Source organism: Oncorhynchus clarkii, chromosome 9 (genome assembly GCF_045791955.1).
Source record: "Oncorhynchus clarkii lewisi isolate Uvic-CL-2024 chromosome 9, UVic_Ocla_1.0, whole genome shotgun sequence".
In the NCBI taxonomy this organism is placed as follows: Eukaryota; Metazoa; Chordata; class Actinopteri; order Salmoniformes; family Salmonidae; genus Oncorhynchus; species Oncorhynchus clarkii.
The window spans coordinates 15,061,628-15,085,224 of record NC_092155.1 but is presented as its reverse complement, the minus strand read 5'-3'; the positions used below and the strand labels follow the sequence as shown (position 1 = coordinate 15,085,224).

Here is a 23,597-nt window from a genome sequence, read left to right as displayed (position 1 = left end):
AAGTTGCAGAATAAAATGAAAAATATGAGGAAAAATATACTTGTGGGGAGGAAATTTGCAATATAATTCAAGAGTAGAGTTACTTTGCTTCTGGATTCCGATCATAAATCATAATGCGGAAACATTTCATTAGTGCTTTCTTGTTGTGGGTTTTCCAAATGTGTTGCATGATTTGTCATTGCCGTGTCAACAGAGACTTGATGACAAAGGGTATCTCCTGTCTCAGCCTCCAGTATTTATGCTGCAGTAGTTTATGTGTCGGGGGGCTAGGGTCAGTTTGTTATATCTGGAGTACTTCTCCTGTCCTATTCGAATCTAAGTGTGCGTTCTCTAATTCTCTCCTTCTCTCTTTCTCTCTCTCGGAGGACCTGAGCCCTAGGACCATGCCCCAGGACTACCTGACATGATGACTCCTTGCTGTCCCCAGTCCACCTGGCTGTGCTGCTGCTCCAGTTTCAACTGTTCTGCCTTATTATTATTCGACCATGCTGATCATTTATGAACATTTGAACATCTTGGCCATGTTCTGTTATAATCTCCACCCGGCACAGCCAGAAGAGGACTGGCCACCCCACATAGCCTGGTTCCTCTCTAGGTTTCTTCCTAGGTTTTGGCCTTTCTAGGGAGTTTTTCCTAGCCACCGTGCTTCTTCACCTGCATTGCTTGCTGTTTGGGGTTTTAGGCTGGGTTTCTGTACAGCACTTTGAGATATCAGCTGATGTACGAAGGGCTATATAAAATAAATTTGATTGATCTACGTATCAGTGTACTTTCGTTTGGTTGTTTACTTGGTTCATCCATAAGTTTGAAATGTTAAACCAACCAGACTTGATTCAGAGTCAGACTGGAAATCAAAAGTAAATGAAAATATATGTGGAAAGAATATAGCCTTTAATGCTTCATAGTGCAGGACCTACATTAAGATCCATATATAATACCTTACTGTAGGACCTCCTTTGTTAATTATATGTCTTCAACAGCTACATGAAACGTTTGTTAGACAAACAACAATCTACTGTAGAGTAAAACGTTTAACATGAACATTTATAGTCTTGTCACAGCTATGGTACACTCAAAAATACGTCAAAATAGTGTGTGTGTGTGTGTGTGTGTGTGTATACAGTTTTATTTTGGGCATTAGGTCACAAGGAAGTGGAGTTCTTGGTAAGTAGAGGAAGACAGGTTTTTATTTTTGTTACCATGACGTGGGACCTGATATATATGGTCTCTGTATGCCAAGCTCTGATTCACACTCGGTTGTATATCACGTCCTTGAAACAGTTGAATTCAACACTCGTCTAGCTGAAGTTAAATCAACCTGGTAAGCCATATTTGAATGAACTACTTTCACTACTAACTATTTAACAGGCCTACGTTAATAACACTAACAAATAATTGTCAGTCACTAGTGAATGGAGGGAAGTGTTGCAGGAGAAAATGGTAGGATGATGATTTACTGGGAAAGATGGGTTGATCTGTGACTGTCTGAAGGTTGGAATTACTGAGTGCTGGAATAAATACATAGACACATGAACAGTATAAATGTTTAAGGTCCTCCGATCTGGGGTGAGTGTGAGGATGGGATTACTGTGTGTTTTGTGTTTAGTTATTAATGTTTTGAGTTTTGGTTTCACGGTGTGAGAGGTGTGTGTGCTGGTCGTGGTGGTTGTGTGTGCGCTCGCTTCCATACCAGCCTGGGCATCAGGCAGGGCTTGGTCCTACCTGCCCTGGAAAATCCCTTTGGGCAGGGGGCTTCGCCATGCCGGCATCTTAGGCAAGTGGGGACGAGTGCTCCCACTGACCAGAGCACCCACTGACGCGAGCACCCAATCACATTGTCTTTGTAATGTATTTTTGTTGTTTTAATAGCAATAATAATAATTGTCCTCAGTAATGTTAGAAATTTGTGTTTAAGACATCATGCTAGAGATAGATAATAAAAAGCCTAATACATAATTTGGCACCAAACAATTCACCTGAATACTTGTTTTTTTTGGATGAAGTTCTATTGAACAAGACTGGATATTTGTTTCAATATCTTCTAACATGGAGGCTCATGTATGCTCTTATATTAAGATCATTCCAGGGGTTTTTCCCTGCCTTTTTATATGTTAAAATTATAGATTTGTAATTTAAACTGAATTATTATTACAGTGTAATTATGACTAGTTGTAAAGTTGTTACTAGTGTTTAACTTTCTGTCTAAACAAGAGAGCTTCAATGACAAAAGGTCAGAGTTTATATTTCCACAGGTGTTTGAATTACATTGTCAGTACTCTGCCGGCAGAGTACTGTATTTTTGTAGTTATAAAATGTCTTTAATTTCATTAGGAATATTATAATTTATAGATGTGTCTTTGTAAATTGATTAATTGGGTCACATGTCAAATATCATGTCACATGAGATATCCTATGTTTTCTCTCCCGAAACTCTTACTCTGTCTCTCTCTCGCTCTCTCGCTCTCTCTCTTTTCCTCTCTCTCTCTCACTCACACACACACTCACACACACACATCTGCTATACAGAGAAATGCTGTGTTTTCTCTGGGTTCTCCTCTCTCTGACTGCTTTACAAGTGGAGGGTTTCAGTGGGGGAGGATCTTCCATTGCTTCTCAGTGTGGCTCAATGCTACCTGGTAATAGTTTTCATGGCAGCACAGGGCAGAGCTCTTCCTCACCATACACTGTCACTGTCAACCAGACCACCTACCAGCCAGGAGACACCATCCAAGGTGAGTCACCGAGATGGTGGAAACACACTATTGGGCTTAGACGAAGGAACGGAGTGGGAACAGTAATCTGTCTGGACATTTCTAATACACAACCCATTTTATTCCTTGAGGCCCTTGTAAATAATGTTAATTTTGCGAGAAAATAAACATTATTCGTCCCTGCTCAGATGTTAACTTTTCGCATAGCATATTCCAGCACAGTTGCCGTGACATTACACGATTGCTAATTGGCAGGGAATCATAACTTGTCTAAGGAGACGTCATCTAACATTTCAGCACTCAATATCTCATTCTTTAGCCATCTGTCATGACGTTGGCCTGTGGGTAAGGTTCATGACCCCGCCATAAATATCTTTCTCCCCTCTCTCTCTGACTCTACTGAAGGATTCTTGAATAGCCTTTGTTAAACATAGAGAGTCTGGGAACATCAAACAAGTGGGGGAAAAGGAACCATATTTCGGTAATAGAACCAGTTGAAAATGTGCATTGGTACTTAATGAATATGATGTCAGTTTGGTTGTCATCTGAGACATTATGACTGATGACAGGACGACATAAACTGTATCTGGGAAAGTCTACACATTCTAGTTATCAGATTCACATGGAATTGTTGTGCAATTTAAATGTTTGAATATGAAACAATTTGTGAAAAGACTAAATGTAATTTTAGCTTCCAACTTTCAGATGAGAATGAAATAAGGTGATGATTAATATTGACTTCTATTGATGTAAAATATGACTAGGTCTTTAAGAGTTTATTCGGAAGATAACAGCTCTATAAACACTCTTTTGTGGTGCCCCGACTTTAGTTAATTACATGATTAGCTCATTCAGGTAATATTAATTACAGAGAAAGGTTTTTATAGAATAGCATGTCATATCACTTAGGTGACACATCTCTCTCCCTTTCTCTACATTTCTCTCCCTCCCTTTCTCCCCCCTCTCTTTCTCAGTGACTCTGTCAGGAACCTTCACCTATAGAGGGTTTCTTCTGGAGGCCCATGAGGAAGGACAGAACAAGGCTGTGGGAACGTTCTCTCTCGGCAGTGGGACTGGGATCATTCTTGTGCCTTGCAATGGGATCGCAGTGAGTTACTGTTAGGGTTGTAAAATTCCTAAAACTTCCCCAGTTGGAGGATTCCTACCCTGCTCCTACCCTCCTGAATCATGAGATCCTCCAACTGAGATTTCTGGAAAACCTGGGACATTTTGGGAGAGTTTCTGGAATTTTGTAACCCTAGTTACAATACAGCACAGGACATTCTGTCCATATTCTTCACTGTTACCAATTTACCCACTGATTTATTGGATTATATTGACTCATCAATATGTCAATTGAAACTGACTTGAGCACAATAATAGGAGAGTTTTTACTGGTCAGGCTATACAGTGAGGAAATACTCCTGGCCCGGATTATGATGAATAAAGTTGATGAAATGACAGAGTTAGGGTTGCAAAAATTCCGGTATCTTCCCAAAATTCCAAGGTTTCCAGAAATCCTCGTTGGTGGATTCCAGATTTCTTAATTAAAACCTGGGTATTTTGGGCAAGTTACAGTAATTTTCCAACCTTAAACAAGAGTTTGTTACCTTTACGTACTATAGCTAGAACCACCAAAAAGCATTGATCAGTGTCTTACCTGCCATCAATGTACCAAGATCATTGTTCTCTATTGATTGACTTTACCGGTTGTTTTATTGTTAGGCCTCTGGGGTGAGTCAAAGCATCAATCAACCTAGATCATCAGTAACAGTCACCTGGACAGCACCATCCTCATCCTCATCGGGCAACATCATAGTCAAGTGAGTCTCTACTAGAGTTGAACATTTACAGTAACTTTCTCCAAATTCCCAGGTTCTCCAGAAATCCTGGTTGGAAGTTACTGGAATTTGGCAACCAAAGTCTGCTAAAACCATCACAAACACGACACAGTTATTTTTTACATGATTTTTCTGTAGGACATAACTGAAATAAAAAAATGTCACCATGTCATCAAATCAAATCAAAACATTTTGGTCACATACACATGGTTAGCAGATGTTAATGCGAGTGTAGCGAAATGCTTGTGCTTCTAGTTCCGACCGTGCAGTAATATCTAACAAGTAATCTACCAATTTCACAACAACTACCTTATACACACAGGTGTAAAGGAATTAATAAGAATATGAACATATAAATATATGGCTGTGCGGCATAGGCAAGACGCAGTAGATGGTATAGAGTATAGTATATACATATGAGATGGGTAATGTAGGGTATGTAAACATGATATAAAGTGGCATTGTGACTAGTGACTAATGATACATTTATTACATCAAGTGTTTTATTATTCATGTGGCTAGAGATTGAGTCAGTATGTTGGCAGCAGCCACTCAATGTTAGTGATGGTTGTTTAACAGTCTGATGGTCTTGAGATAGAAGCTGTTTTTCAGTCTCTCAGTCCCAGCTTTGATGCACCTGTGGTGACCCCGCCTTCTGGATGATAGCGGGGTGAACAGGCAGTGGCTCGGGTGGTTGTTGTCCTTGATGATATTTTTGGCCTTCCTGTGACATCGGGTGGTGTTGGTGTCCTGGAGGGCAGGTAGTTTTCCCCCGGTGACGCGTTGTGCAGAACTCACTGCACTCTAGAGAGCCTTGCGGTTGTGGGCGGAGCAGGTGCCGTACCAGGCGGTGATACAGCCCGACAGGATTCAAGTGACAAGCCAAATTCGGCGACAAGCCAAATTCGGCGACAAGCCAAATTTCTTCAGCCTCCTGAGGTGTACGCCGAGGAACTTAAAACTTTCCACCTTCTCCACTACTGTCACATCGATGTGGATAGGGGGGGCTCCCTCTGCTGTTTCCTAAAGTCCACGATAATCTCCTTCGTTTTTTGACGTTTAGTGTGAGGTTATTTTTCTGACACCACACTCCAAGTGCCCTCACCTCCTCCTGTAAGCCGTCTCGCCGTTGTTGGTAATCAAGCCTACCACTGTAGTGTCGTCTGCAAAGTTGATGATTGAGTTGGAGGCGTGCGTCATGGGTGAACAGGGAGTACAGGAGAGGGCTGGGAACGCACCCGGGATCAGCGGGGTGGAGATGTTGTTTCCTACCTTCACTACCTGGGGGCGGTCCGTCAGAAAGTTCAGGACCCAGTGGCACAGGGTGCGGTCGAGACCCAGGGTCTTGATCTTGATCTTAATGATGAGTTTGGAGGGTACTATGGTGTTAAATGCTGCGTTGTAATCGATGAACAGCTTTCTTACATAGGTATTCCTCTTGTCCAGATGGGATAGGGCAGTGTGCAGTGTGCAGTGTGATTGCGATTGCGTCGTGTGTTGACCTATTGGGGCGGTAAGCAAATTGGAGAGGGTCTAGGGTATCAGGTAGGGTGGAGGTGATATGATCCTTGACTAGTCTCTCAAAGCACTTCATGATGACGGAAGTGAGTCCTACAGGGCGATAGTTGTTTAGCTCAGTTACCTTAGCTTTCTTGGGAACAGGAACAATGGTGGCCCTCTTGAAGCATGTGGGAACAGCAGACTGGGATAGGGATTGATTGAATATGTCTGTGAACACACCAGCCAGCTGTTTTGTGCATGCTCCTAGGACGCGGCTAGGGGTGCCGTCTGGGCCTGCAACCTTGCGAGGGTAAACACGGTTAAATGTTTTACTCACGTTGGCCGCGGTGAAGGAGAGCCCACAGGTTTTGGTAGCGGGCCGTGTCAGTGGCACTGTATTGTCCTCAAAGTGAGCAAAGAAGTTGTTTAATTTGTCTGGGAGAAAGACATCGGTGTCTGTGACAGGGCTTGTTTTCTTTTTGTAATCCGTGATTGACTGTAGACCCTGTCACATACGTCTCGTGTCCGAGCCGTTAAAGTGTGACTACTTTGTCTCTAAACTGACGCTTAGCTTGTTTGATTGCATTGGGGAGGGAATAGCTACACTGTTTGTATTCGGTCATGTTTCCGGTAGCCTTGCCATGATTGAAAGCAGTGGTTCGCGCTTTCAGTTGTAACCGAATGCTACCATTAATCCACGGTTTCAGGTTGGGGAAGGTTTTAAAAGTCACCGCGTGTACAACATCACAGATGCACTTGCTAATAAACTCGCTCACCGAATCAGCGTACATCAATGTTGTTGTCTGAGGCTATCCGGAATATATCCCAGGCCACGTGATCGAAGCAATCTTGAAAAGTGGAATCCGATTGGTCACCCAAAAAAGAAGACGAAATTACCTTTCGTTGATTACTTTTTACAAATCCAATCAGTTTTACACATTTATTCTATGTCATCACATAGATCTTGAAATGATGTGGAAACAACATTGATTCAAATAGTTTTACCCCAGGGGATGCCTCTAAATGTTTGCTCCGAGATGCAAAATTCCATAACATTTTCCAAACCTCTTAGGTTAGTGGACAAAGGATAATCTGCAAAATCAGGCTTGAATGAGCACTGCGAATCCAACAACTATGGGATTTAAAAAAATAATGGGTATTTTGAGAACATATCAGGAATTTTGTGTGCAGTCTAATATTGGCACATTTGTCTGTCTTCCTCTTCAAGGTCAACATTTATGCAGACCTCCAGTGTATTTTGGATTGCAGTGCCTAGCATGACAGTTAACCGACTGTCCTCAATTGTTGTCACCACCACAAGTGCTCCTACTACAACAACTACTGCTCCTACTAAAACAACTACTGCTCATACTACAACAACTACAACTCCTACTACAACAACTACAGCTCCTAGAACAACAACTACAGCTCCTACTACAACAACTACAGCTCCTACTACAACAACTACAGCTCCTAATAAAACAACTACAGCTCCTAATAACACAACTACAGCTCCTACTACAACAACTACAGCTCCTAGAACAACAACTACAGCTCCTACTACAACAACTACAGCTCCTACTACAACAACTATTGCTCCTAATACAACAACAACCACAGCTCCTAAAACAACAACTACAGCTCCTAATACAAAAACTTCTGCGACAACAGGTACTGCTACTAATACAACAACTACAGCTCCTACTAAAACAACTACAGCTCCTAATACAACAACTACTGCTCCAAATACAACAACTAGAGCTCCTACTACAACTACAGCTCCAAATACAATAACTACAGCTCCTACTACAACAACTACTGCTCCTAAAACAAAAGATTCTGCTACAACAAGTACTGCTTCTATTAAAACAACTACTGCTCCTACTAAAACAACTACTGCTCCGACTACAACAACTACAGCTCCTACGACAACTACTACTGCTCCTACTAAAACAACTACTGCTCCTACTACAACAACTACAACTCCTACTACAACAACTACAGCTGCTACTACAACAACTACAGCTCCTAGAACAACAACTACAGCTCCTACTACAACAACTGCAGCTCCTACTACAACAACTACAGCTCCTACTACAACAACTACAGCTCCTAATAAAACAACTACAGCTCCTAATAAAACAACTACAGCTCCCAATAAAACAACTACAGCTCCTAATAAAACAACTACAACTCCTAATACAATAACTACAGCTCCTACTACAACAACTACTGCTCCTAAAACAACAATTACAGCTCCTAATACAACAACAACAGCTCCTACTACAACAACTACTGCTCCTACTAAAACAACTACTGCTTCTACTAAAACAACTACAGGTCCTAATACAACAACAACTACTGCTCCTAATACAACAATTACAGCTCCTAATACTACAACAACTAAAGCTCCTACTAAAACACCTACAGCTCCAACTACAACAACAACTACTGCTCCTAATACAACAACTACAGCTCCTACGACAACAACTACTGCTCCGACAAAAACAACTACTGCTCCTAATACAACAACTACAGCACCTACGACAACAACTACTGCTCCGACAAAAACAACTACTGCTCCTACTACAATCAATACAGCTCCTACTACAACAACAACTACAGCTCCTAATACAACTACAGCTCCTAGAACAACAACTACAACTCCTACTACAACAACTACACTCCTACTACAACAACTACTGCTCCAACTAAAACAACTACTGCTCCTACTACAACAACTACAACTCCTGCTACAACAACTACAGCTCCTAATAAAACAACTACAGCTCCTAATAAAAAAACTACAGCTCCTAATAAAACAACTACAGCTCCTAATAAAACAACAACTACAGCACCTAATACAACAACTACTGCTCCAACTACAACAACAACTACAGCTCCTACTAAAACAACTACAGCTCCTAATAAAACAACCACAGCTCCTAATAAAACAACTACAGCTCCTAATAAAACAACAACAACTACAGCTCCTACTACAACAACTACAGCTCCTAGAACAACAACTACAGCTCCTACTACAACAACTACAGCTCCTACTACAACAACTACAGCTCCTACTACAACAACTACAGCTCCTAATAAAACAACTACAGCTCCTAATAAAACAACTACAGCTCCCAATAAAACAACTACAGCTCCTAATAAAACAACTACAACTCCTAATACAATAACTACAGCTCCTACTACAACAACTACTGCTCCTAAAACAACAATTACAGCTCCTAATACAACAACAACAGCTCCTACTACAACAACTACTGCTCCTACTAAAACAACTACTGCTTCTACTAAAACAACTACAGGTCCTAATACAACAACAACTACTGCTCCTAATACAACAATTACAGCTCCTAATACTACAACAACTAAAGCTCCTACTAAAACACCTACAGCTTCAACTACAACAACAACTACTGCTCCTAATACAACAACTACAGCTCCTACGACAACAACTACTGCTCCGACAAAAACAACTACTGCTCCTAATACAACAACTACAGCACCTACGACAACAACTACTGCTCCGACAAAAACAACTACTGCTCCTACTACAATCAATACAGCTCCTACTACAACAACAACTACAGCTCCTACTGCTCCGATACACTACAATCAATACAGCTCCTACTACAACAACAACTACAGCTCCTAATACAACTACAGCTCCTAGAACAACAACTACAACTCCTACTACAACAACTACAGCTCATACGACAACAACTACAGCTCCCAAAACAACAACTACAGCTCCTAATACAACAACAACTACAGCACCTACTACAACAACTACTGCTCCAACTACAACAACTACAGCTCCTACTACAACAACTACAGCTCATAATAAAACAACTACAGCTCCTAATAAAACAACCACAGCTCCTAATAAAACAACTGCAGCTCCTAATAAAACAACTACAGCTCCTAATACAACAACAACTACAGCTCCCAAAACAACAACTACAGCTCCTAATACAACAACAACTACAGCACCTACTACAACAACTACTGCTCCTACTACAACAACTAATTCTCCTACTACAACAACTACAGCTCCTAATACAACAACTACAGTTCCTAAAACAAAAACTTCTGCGACAACAGGTACTGCTACTAATACAACAACTACTGCTCCTACTAAAACAACTACTGCTTCTACTAAAACAACTACAGGTCATAATACAACAACAACTACTGCTCCTAATACAACAATTACAGCTCCTAATACAACAACTACCGCTCCTAATACAACAACAACAGCTCCTACTACAACAACTACTGCTCCTACTAAAACAACTACTGCTCCGACTACAACAACTAAAGCTCCTACTAAAACACCTACAGCTCCTACTACAACAACAACTACAGCTCCTAATACAACTACAGCTCCTAGAACAACAACTACAACTTCTACTACAACAACTACAGCTCATACGACAACAACTACTGCTCCGACTAAAACAACCACTGCTCCTACTATAACAACTACAGCTCCTACTATAACAACTACTGCTCCTACTAAAACAACTACTGCTCCTACTACAACAACTACAACTCCTGCTACAACAACTACAGCTCCTAGAACAACAACTACAGCTCCTAATACAACAACTACTGCTCCGAATACAACAACAACTACAGCTCCTAAAACAACTACTACAGCTCCCAAAATAACAACAACTACAGCTCCTAATACAACAACTACAGTTCCTAAAACAAAAACTTCTGCTACAACAGGTACTGCTACTAATACAACAAATACAGCTCCTACTAAAACAACACCAGATCCTAATTCAACAACAATAGCTCCTACTACAACAACTACTGCTCCTACTAAAACAACTACTGCTCCGACTACAACATCTGAAGCTCCTACTAAAACACCTACAGCTCCTACTACAACAACAACTACTGCTCCTAATACAACAACTACAAGTCCTACTACAACAACTACAGCTCCTACTACAACAACTACAGCTCCTCGACCAACAACTACAGCTCCTACTACAACAACTACAGCTCCTACTACAACAACTACAGCTCCCAAAACAACAACTACAGCTCCTAATACAACAACAACTACAGCACCTACTACAACAACTACTGCTCCTACTACAACAACTACTGCTCCTACTACAACAACTACAGCTCCTACTACAACAACTACAGCTCCTAATAAAACAACTACAGCTCCTAATAAAACAACCACAGCTCCTAATAAAACAACCACAGATCCTAAAACAACAACTACACCTCCTAATACAACAACTTCAGTTCTAAAAACAAAAACTTCTGCTACAACAATTACTGCTACTACTACAACAACTACTGCTCCTACATAAACAACTACATCAACCTAATACAACAACAACTACAGCTCCTAATACAACACCAACTACAGCTCCTAATACAACAACAACTACAGCCCCGAATACAACAACTACAGCTCCTAATACAACAACTACTGCTCCGAATACAACACCAACTACAGCTCCTAATACAACACCAACTACAGCTCCTAATACAACAACAACTACAGCTCCCAAAACAACAACTACAGCTCCTAATACAACAACAACTACAGCACCTACTACAACAACTACTGCTCCAACTACAACAACTACAGCTCCTACTACAACAACTACAGCTCATAATAAAACAACTACAGCTCCTAATAAAACAACCACAGCTCCTAATAAAACAACTACAGCTCCTAATAAAACAACTACAGCTCCTAATACAACAACAACTACAGCTCCTACTACAACAACTACAGCTCCTAGAACAACAACTACAGCTCCTACTACAACAACTACAGCTCCTACTACAACAACTACAGCTCCTACTACAACAACTACAGCTCCTAATAAAACAACTACAGCTCCTAATAAAACAACTACAGCTCCCAATAAAACAACTACAGCTCCTAATAAAACAACTACAACTCCTAATACAATAACTACAGCTCCTACTACAACAACTACTGCTCCTAAAACAACAATTACAGCTCCTAATACAACAACAACAGCTCCTACTACAACAACTACTGCTCCTACTAAAACAACTACTGCTTCTACTAAAACAACTACAGGTCCTAATACAACAACAACTACTGCTCCTAATACAACAATTACAGATCCTAATACTACAACAACTAAAGCTCCTACTAAAACACCTACAGCTCCAACTACAACAACAACTACTGCTCCTAATACAACAACTACAGCTCCTACGACAACAACTACTGCTCCGACAAAAACAACTACTGCTCCTAATACAACAACTACAGCACCTACGACAACAACTACTGCTCCGACAAAAACAACTACTGCTCCTACTACAATCAATACAGCTCCTACTACAACAACAACTACAGCTCCTAATACAACTACAGCTCCTAGAACAACAACTACAACTCCTACTACAACAACTACAGCTCCTACTACAACAACTACTGCTCCTACTAAAACAACTACTGCTCCTACTACAACAACTACAACTCCTGCTACAACAACTACAGCTCCTAATAAAACAACTACAGCTCCTAATAAAACAACTACAGCTCCTAATACAACAACAACTACAGCTCCCAAAACAACAACTACAGCTCCTAATACAACAACAACTACAGCACCTACTACAACAACTACTGCTCCAACTACAACAACTACAGCTCCTACTACAACAACTACAGCTCATAATAAAACAACTACAGCTCCTAATAAAACAACCACAGCTCCTAATAAAACAACTACAGCTCCTAATAAAACAACTACAGCTCCTAATACAACAACAACTACAGCTCCTACTACAACAACTACAGCTCCTAGAACAACAACTACAGCTCCTACTACAACAACTACAGCTCCTACTACAACAACTACAGCTCCTACTACAACAACTACAGCTCCTAATAAAACAACTACAGCTCCTAATAAAACAACTACAGCTCCCAATAAAACAACTACAGCTCCTAATAAAACAACTACAACTCCTAATACAATAACTACAGCTCCTACTACAACAACTACTGCTCCTAAAACAACAATTACAGCTCCTAATACAACAACAACAGCTCCTACTACAACAACTACTGCTCCTACTAAAACAACTACTGCTTCTACTAAAACAACTACAGGTCCTAATACAACAACAACTACTGCTCCTAATACAACAATTACAGATCCTAATACTACAACAACTAAAGCTCCTACTAAAACACCTACAGCTCCAACTACAACAACAACTACTGCTCCTAATACAACAACTACAGCTCCTACGACAACAACTACTGCTCCGACAAAAACAACTACTGCTCCTAATACAACAACTACAGCACCTACGACAACAACTACTGCTCCGACAAAAACAACTACTGCTCCTACTACAATCAATACAGCTCCTACTACAACAACAACTACAGCTCCTAATACAACTACAGCTCCTAGAACAACAACTACAACTCCTACTACAACAACTACAGCTCCTACTACAACAACTACTGCTCCTACTAAAACAACTACTGCTCCTACTACAACAACTACAACTCCTGCTACAACAACTACAGCTCCTAATAAAACAACTACAGCTCCTAATAAAACAACTACAGCTCCTAATACAACAACAACTACAGCTCCCAAAACAACAACTACAGCTCCTAATACAACAACAACTACAGCACCTACTACAACAACTACTGCTCCAACTACAACAACTACAGCTCCTACTACAACAACTACAGCTCATAATAAAACAACTACAGCTCCTAATAAAACAACCACAGCTCCTAATAAAACAACTACAGCTCCTAATAAAACAACTACAGCTCCTAATACAACAACAACTACAGCTCCTACTACAACAACTACAGCTCCTAGAACAACAACTACAGCTCCTACTACAACAACTACAGCTCCTACTACAACAACTACAGCTCCTACTACAACAACTACAGCTCCTAATAAAACAACTACAGCTCCTAATAAAACAACTACAGCTCCCAATAAAACAACTACAGCTCCTAATAAAACAACTACAACTCCTAATACAATAACTACAGCTCCTACTACAACAACTACTGCTCCTAAAACAACAATTACAGCTCCTAATACAACAACAACAGCTCCTACTACAACAACTACTGCTCCTACTAAAACAACTACTGCTTCTACTAAAACAACTGAAGGTCCTAATACAACAACAACTACTGCTCCTAATACAACAATTACAGCTCCTAATACTACAACAACTAAAGCTCCTACTAAAACACCTACAGCTCCAACTACAACAACAACTACTGCTCCTAATACAACAACTACAGCTCCTACGACAACAACTACTGCTCCGACAAAAACAACTACTGCTCCTAATACAACAACTACAGCACCTACGACAACAACTACTGCTCCAACAAAAACAACTACTGCTCCTACTACAATCAATACAGCTCCTACTACAACAACAACTACAGCTCCTAATACAACTACAGCTCCTAGAACAACAACTACAACTCCTACTACAACAACTACAGCTCATACGACAACAACTACAGCTCCCAAAACAACAACTACAGCTCCTAATACAACAACAACTACAGCACCTACTACAACAACTACTGCTCCAACTACAACAACTACAGCTCCTACTACAACAACTACAGCTCATAATAAAACAACTACAGCTCCTAATAAAACAACCACAGCTCCTAATAAAACAACTACAGCTCCTAATAAAACAACTACAGCTCCTAATACAACAACAACTACAGCTCCCAAAACAACAACTACAGCTCCTAATACAACAACAACTACAGCACCTACTACAACAACTACTGCTCCTACTACAACAACTAATGCTCCTACTACAACAACTACAGCTCCTAATACAACAACTACAGTTCCTAAAACAAAAACTTCTGCGACAACAGGTACTGCTACTAATACAACAACTACTGCTCCTACTAAAACAACTACTGCTTCTACTAAAACAACTACAGGTCATAATACAACAACAACTACTGCTCCTAATACAACAATTACAGCTCCTAATACAACAACTACCGCTCCTAATACAACAACAACAGCTCCTACTACAACAACTACTGCTCCTACTAAAACAACTACTGCTCCGACTACAACAACTAAAGCTCCTACTAAAACACCTACAGCTCCTACTACAACAACAACTACAGCTCCTAATACAACTACAGCTCCTAGAACAACAACTACAACTTCTACTACAACAACTACAGCTCATACGACAACAACTACTGCTCCGACTAAAACAACCACTGCTCCTACTATAACAACTACAGCTCCTACTACAACAACTACAGCTCCTAATAAAACAACTACAGCTCCTACTAAAACAACTACTGCTCCTACTACAACAACTACAACTCCTGCTACAACAACTACAGCTCCTAGAACAACAACTACAGCTCCTAATACAACAACTACTGCTCCGAATACAACAACAACTACAGCTCCTAAAACAACTACTACAGCTCCCAAAATAACAACAACTACAGCTCCTAATACAACAACTACAGTTCCTAAAACAAAAACTTCTGCTACAACAGGTACTGCTACTAATACAACAAATACAGCTCCTACTAAAACAACACCAGATCCTAATTCAACAACAATAGCTCCTACTACAACAACTACTGCTCCTACTAAAACAACTACTGCTCCGACTACAACATCTAAAGCTCCTACTAAAACACCTACAGCTCCTACTACAACAACAACTACTGCTCCTAATACAACAACTACAAGTCCTACTACAACAACTACAGCTCCTACTACAACAACTACAGCTCCTCGACCAACAACTACAGCTCCTACTACAACAACTACAGCTCCTACTACAACAACTACAGCTCCCAAAACAACAACTACAGCTCCTAATACAACAACAACTACAGCACCTACTACAACAACTACTGCTCCTACTACAACAACTACTGCTCCTACTACAACAACTACAGCTCCTACTACAACAACTACAGCTCCTAATAAAACAACTACAGCTCCTAATAAAACAACCACAGCTCCTAATAAAACAACCACAGATCCTAAAACAACAACTACACCTCCTAATACAACAACTTCAGTTCTAAAAACAAAAACTTCTGCTACAACAATTACTGCTACTACTACAACAACTACTGCTCCTACATAAACAACTACATCAACCTAATACAACAACAACTACAGCTCCTAATACAACACCAACTACAGCTCCTAATACAACAACAACTACAGCCCCGAATACAACAACTACAGCTCCGAATACAACAAATACTGCTCCGAATACAACAAGAACTACAGTTCCTAAAACAAAAACTTCTGCTACAACAGGTACTGCTACTAATACAACAACTACAGCTCCTACTATAACAAGTAAATCTTCTACTACAACAACTACTGCTCCTAATACAACAACAACTACAGCACCTACTACAAAAACTACTGCTCCTACTACAACAACTACTGCTCCTACTACAACAACTACAGCCCCGAATACAACAACTACAGCTCCTAATACAACAACTACTGCTCCGAATACAACAAGAACTACAGTTCCTAAAACAAAAACTTATGCTACAACAGGTACTGCTACTAATACAACAAATACAGCTCCTACTAAAACAACACCAGATCCTAATTCAACAACAACTACAGCTCCTACTATAACAAGTACATTTTCTACTGCAACAACTACAGCTCCTAATAAAACAACTACAGCTCCAAATACAACAACTACAGCTCCAAATACAACAACTACAGTTCCTAATACAACAACAACTACAGCTCCTAAAACAACAACTACAGCTCCTAATACAACTACACCTCTGAAAACAACAACTACTGCTCCTAATACAACAACAACTACAGCACCTACTACAACAACTACTGCTACTAATACAACAAATACAGCTCCTACTAAAACAACACCAGATCCTAATTCAACAACAATAGCTCCTACTACAACAACTACTGCTCCTACTAAAACAACTACTGCTCCGACTACAACATCTAAAGCTCCTACTAAAACACCTACAGCTCCTACTACAACAACAACTACTGCTCCTAATACAACAACTACAAGTCCTACTACAACAACTACAGCTCCTACTACAACAACTACAGCTCCTCGACCAACAACTACAGCTCCTACTACAACAACTACAGCTCCTACTACAACAACTACAGCTCCCAAAACAACAACTACAGCTCCTAATACAACAACAACTACAGCACCTACTACAACAACTACTGCTCCTACTACAACAACTACTGCTCCTACTACAACAACTACAGCTCCTACTACAACAACTACAGCTCCTAATAAAACAACTACAGCTCCTAATAAAACAACCACAGCTCCTAATAAAACAACCACAGATCCTAAAACAACAACTACACCTCCTAATACAACAACTTCAGTTCTAAAAACAAAAACTTCTGCTACAACAATTACTGCTACTACTACAACAACTACTGCTCCTACATAAACAACTACATCAACCTAATACAACAACAACTACAGCTCCTAATACAACACCAACTACAGCCCCGAATACAACAACTACAGCTCCGAATACAACAAATACTGCTCCGAATACAACAAGAACTACAGTTCCTAAAACAAAAACTTCTGCTACAACAGGTACTGCTACTAATACAACAACTACAGCTCCTACTATAACAAGTAAATCTTCTACTACAACAACTACTGCTCCTAATACAACAACAACTACAGCACCTACTACAAAAACTACTGCTCCTACTACAACAACTACTGCTCCTACTACAACAACTACAGCCCCGAATACAACAACTACAGCTCCTAATACAACAACTACTGCTCCGAATACAACAAGAACTACAGTTCCTAAAACAAAAACTTATGCTACAACAGGTACTGCTACTAATACAACAAATACAGCTCCTACTAAAACAACACCAGATCCTAATTCAACAACAACTACAGCTCCTACTATAACAAGTACATTTTCTACTGCAACAACTACAGCTCCTAATAAAACAACTACAGCTCCTAATAAAACAACTACAGCTCCAAATACAACAACTACAGCTCCAAATACAACAACTACAGTTCCTAATACAACAACAACTACAGCTCCTAAAACAACAACTACAGCTCCTAATACAACTACACCTCTGAAAACAACAACTACTGCTCCTAATACAACAACAACTACAGCACCTACTACAACAACTACTGCTTCTACTACAACAACTAAAGCTCCTACTACAACAACTACTACAGCTCCTACTACAACAACAACTACAGCTACTACTACAACAACTACTGTTCCTACTACAACATCTGCAGCTCCCAATACAACAACAACTACAAGTCCTGATACGACAACAATTACAGGTCCTAATACAACAACAACGACAGCTCCTACTTCAACAACTACAGCTCCTAATACAACAACTACACCTCCTAATACAACAACTACACCTCCTAATACAACAACTACAGTTCCTACTTCAACAACTACAGCTCATAATGCAACAACTACATATCCTAATACAACAACAACTACTGCTCCTAATACAACAACAACTACTGCCCCTAATACAACAACAACTACAGCACCTACTACAACAACTACTGCTTCTACTACAACAACTATTGCTCCTACTACAACAACTACAATTCCTACTACAACAACTACTGCTCCTACTACAACAACTGCAGCTCCCAATACAACAACAAATACAGGTCCTAATACGACAACAACTACAGGTCCTAATACAAAAACTACAGCTCCTAATACAACAACAACTACTGCTCCTACTACAACAACGACAGCTCCTAATACAACAACTACACCTCCTAATACAACAACTACACCTCCTAATACAACAACTACAGTTCCTACTTCAACAACTACAGCTCATAATGCAACAACTACATCTCCTAATACAACAACAACTACTGCTCCTAATACAACAACAACTACTGCTCCTAATACAACAACAACTACTGCTCCTACTACAACAACTACAACTCCTACAACAACAACTACTACAGCTACTACTACAACAACAACTACAGCTCATACTACAACAACTACTGTTCCTACTACAACAACTGCAGCTCCCAATACAACAACAAATACAGGTCCTAATACAAAAACAACTACAGGTCCTAATACAAAAACTACAGCTCCTAATACAACAACAACTACTGCTCCTACTACAACAACGACAGCTCCTACTTCAACAACGACAGCTCCTATTACAACAACTACACCTCCTAATACAACAACTACAGTTCCTACTTCAACAACTACAGCTCATAATGCAACAACTACATCTCCTAATACAACAACAACTACAGCTCATAATACAACAACAACTACAGCTCATAATACAACAACAACTACAGCTCATAATACAACAACAACTACAGCTCCTAATACAACAACAACTACTGCTCCTACTACAACAACGACAGCTCCTACTTCAACAACGACAGCTCCTATTACAACAACTACACCTCCTAATACAACAACTACAGTTCCTACTTCAACAACTACAGCTCATAATGCAACAACTACATCTCCTAATACAACAACAACTACAGCTCATAATACAACAACAACTACAGCTCATAATACAACAACATCTACAGCTCCTAATGTGACAGATGCAAGCAACAAAACATTTGAGCAGAATGCTTCATGTGACATTGGCTTTATGCTCAGTGCAAAACTGAGTCTCCCCATTTAGTTGTTGCTGCCTGCAGGAAGCTGAGAGGGAGAGTGTGAAATTGGATCCCTCATTTGCATAATACCTGACATGTCACATTTTTTGGCCTATCCAGACAAAGTGTGGATATCCTCTGGCTATGAGCATCGGAGCTCCACTTCTGATCAGGCATATGTAAGGGAAGAGCCTAGAGAATGCAACAAAATCAATCTCGGATTTACAGCTCTCAACATTCGTTTTGTAGAATTTAAACATGACCAAATTTGCTTTGTCACAAAGGGACAAAATGTTGTGCTTAAAGCCAAGGTTGTAACGAGTCCGCATGTATTTGAATCGTGTCTCTGTGTCACTGAGGACGCAGGACAGAATGTTCTCTGTAATCAGCAGTATGAAATGGTGCCAATGTTGCACTGTCACTAAGTATAATAATTTTTATTTTACAGTTGTAAGAAAAGTGCAATTAAATAGTAAGTTGTTTAGAATTTGATTGCTACTATATTTAGAGAACATTTACATTATTTCAAGCCCGATTCACCCACTTTTGTTGAATAGGAAAATTAATTAATATAATATTTATTATTTTCATATTCCTTGTACTATGTAATTGAGCTTGTGTCCTCAAAAGTGAGTATAGTACACCTCAGCTATTTATATAAAATCGTAACAAAAAGGTGAGCGCTTTATCTTTTTTTGTAGTACAGTTGAAGTCAGAAGTTTACACACATTTATGTTGGAGTCTTTATAACTCGTTTTTAAACCACTCCACAAATGTCTTGTTAACAAACTATAGTTTTGGCAAGTCGGTTAGGACATCTACTTTGTGCATGACAAAAGTAATTTTTCCAGCAATTGTTAACAGACAGATTATTTCACTTATGTGTGTCACAATTCCAGTGGGTCAGAAGTTTACATACACTAATTTGACTGTGCCTTTAAACAGCTTGGAAAATTCCAGAAAATGATGTCATGGCGTTAGAAGCTTCTGATAGGCAAATTGACATCATTTGAGTCAATTGTAGGTGTACCTGTGGATGTATTTCAAGGTCTACCTTCAAACTCAGTGCCTCTTTGCTTGACATCATGGGAAAATCAAAAGAAATCAGTCAAGACCTCAGGAAAGTTATTGTGGGAAGCTTGTGGAAGGATACCCGAAACATTTGACCCAAGTTAAACAATTTAAAGGCAATGCTATCAAATACTAATTGAGTGTATGTAAACTTCTGACCCACTGGGAATGTGATGAAAGAAATAAAAGCTGAAATAAATCATTCTCTCTATTATTCTTCTGACATTTCACATTCTTTAAATAAAGTGGTGATCCTAACTGACCTAAGACAGGGAATACTTGCTAGGATTAAATGTCAGGAATTGTGAAAGACTGAGTTTAAATGTACTTGGCTAAGGTGTATGTAATCTTCCGACTTCAACTGTATGTATCATTACTAGTTCTTTTTTTTAAGGCCCTCATGATGAATACATTTTCTTTTTAGAAGATATTTAACAGGTTTTTCAAACATAATTTATCTTGTAGTTGTGTGTAGAAATGTATCTATGACCACTTTCTTGATGGGTGTGATTGTCAGTGGTTCAGCAGTTAGCCAGCTCTTGGCCGGCCTAATCAGATCATGCATTTGTGATTGGTGAGTTTGTTGTAGCATCATATGCCCAATCACGGAACCTTTACGCCCTGCTAATCAGGGTGTAACTACACCGGCACAGGATTTCCCTTTTCAGTCCCTCGTAATGAGTATCCTGGTCAGCCGTCAGATCCTAAAAGGTCTTCTCTGCCGCTCCTGACAGAGAGGGGTGCTAGCAGGCTGGAAAATGGTAAGATTCAGGAGAGCTTGTTCTTAAATTACTGCTTTTATGTCTACCACAAAAAGCTATTTAAAATGTACATTTGTTGACTATGCTGACACAGCTGTTTTTGCATAAAGCAAGAGTGTTCGTACACAAGCGTGTGCACACACACACACAGACACACACATACTCGGGTGAATTGTCAGGACATTGTAGTCCTTACATTGTAGTCTTGGCAAGGTAGGAAAACATGAATGAACACCTGCAAGCACACACACTCACACACATAAACACACACACACACACACACACACACACACACACACACACACACACACACACACACACACACACACACACACACACACACACACACACACACACACACACACACACACACACACACACAGACACCTAGGAAAGAGAGGAAGTGTTCTGTGACTTTGAAAGACTGTGGATTTTTCCAAAATGTGCTTCCTTGTTCTTCTCCTGCAGGTGATCTTGGCTCTCCCTCCATCACACTTTTGACAGGCCTCTCCAGTCAGGTTTCATCAAGCTGTAGGAAACCCCTTTTTCACGGTGAGTGAAGTTGACTTTTGGTCATTTCACTCAATATGGTCATTGTACACTGTGATCGTTGTGGACTGTGGTCATTGTGCACTGTGGTCATTGTACACTGTGGTCATTGTGGACTGGGGTCATTGTACACTGTGGTCCTTGTGGACTGGGGTCATTGTACACTGTGGTCATTGTGGACTGGGGTCATTGTACACTGTGGTCATTGTGGACTGGGGTCATTGTGCACTGTGGTCATTGTGGACTGGGGTCATTGTACACTGTGGTCATTGTGGACTGGGGTCATTGTACACTGTGGTCATTGTGGACTGGGGTCATTGTACACTGTGGTCATTGTGCACTGTGGTCATTGTGCACTGTGGTCATTGTGGACTGGGGTCATTGTACACTGTGGTCATTGTGGACTGGGGTCATTGTACACTGTGGTCATTGTGGACTGGGGTCATTGTACACTGTGGTCATTGTGGACTGGGGTCATTGTACACTGTGGTCATTGTGGACTGGGGTCATTGTACACTGTGGAAGTTGTGGACTGGGGTCATTGTACACTGTGGTCATTGTGGACTGGGGTCATTGTGCACTGTGGTCATTGTGCACTGTGGTCATTGTACACTGTGGTCATTGTGCACTGTGGTCTGTGGTCATTGTGCACTGGTGTCATTGTGGACGGTGGTCCTTGTACACTGTGGTCCTTGTACAGTGTGATCATTGTACAGTGTGATCATTGTGCAGTGGTGTCATTGTGGACGGTGGTCCTTGTACACTGTGGTCCTTGTACAGTGTGATCATTGTGCAGTGTGGTCATTGTGGACTGTGGTCATTGCACTTTGGTCTGTAGAATTAAATGCTGTTGAGGCTGTTGATGACTACTTGACTCAACCAGTAGGTGTCAGTGTTGAAAAGTCCTGTTGAAAGTAATTATGGTTTTCTGGTTTGTTTGTTTTTTCAGCCCTGTTGATGACGTTGGTCTGTTGGAACCTCTTCAACCTTCTGCCTTAAATCTGCCAAACTTCCAAAGGAGAACTTTACATCCAAGTTTAACATTTTATTGATTTGGCTATTTTTGTTCAATATATATATATATATATATATATATATATATATATATATATATATACTGTGGTCAGGCATATTTATGCAAATGTGTGTATCTTTTCTCCTGTCAATTATGTTTTGTTTAATGATTATTTGTTTCATTTATTTTTTATTTGTTGAAATGTACATAGCATACAGTGTAAAACTATTCAAATATACCAACCCAATCTCTTTATATTCTTATCAATGCTAATGTAAATGAATGTTTTTGTGTCCTGATAAGATGAGTCATTCGGACGTTTTACAGATGTTATGTATCTGATACTGAAAGCCTTTTGCTCCACTAGGGGGTGAAA

General features: G+C 40.0%; 1 protein-coding gene across 2 annotated transcripts; it reads left to right on the top strand.

The window, feature by feature from the left end:
- Positions 1 to 1,270: 1,270 nt before the first annotated feature.
- Positions 1,271 to 23,297, top strand: LOC139415956 (putative ferric-chelate reductase 1). Of its 2 annotated transcripts, none has more exons than XM_071164149.1 (7): positions 1,271 to 1,321; positions 2,527 to 2,732; positions 3,686 to 3,819; positions 4,437 to 4,534; positions 21,550 to 21,657; positions 22,126 to 22,209; positions 23,156 to 23,297. In XM_071164149.1, exons 2-5 carry the CDS (start codon positions 2,531 to 2,533, stop codon positions 21,572 to 21,574), a joined length of 459 nt encoding a protein of 152 aa, XP_071020250.1. In that variant the 5' UTR covers positions 1,271 to 1,321; positions 2,527 to 2,530; the 3' UTR covers positions 21,575 to 21,657; positions 22,126 to 22,209; positions 23,156 to 23,297. The 2 variants fall into 2 exon arrangements, with proteins under 2 accessions (XP_071020250.1, XP_071020251.1); XM_071164150.1 differs by having other exon boundaries at positions 21,529 to 21,657.
- The last annotated feature ends 300 nt before the right edge of the window (positions 23,298 to 23,597 follow it).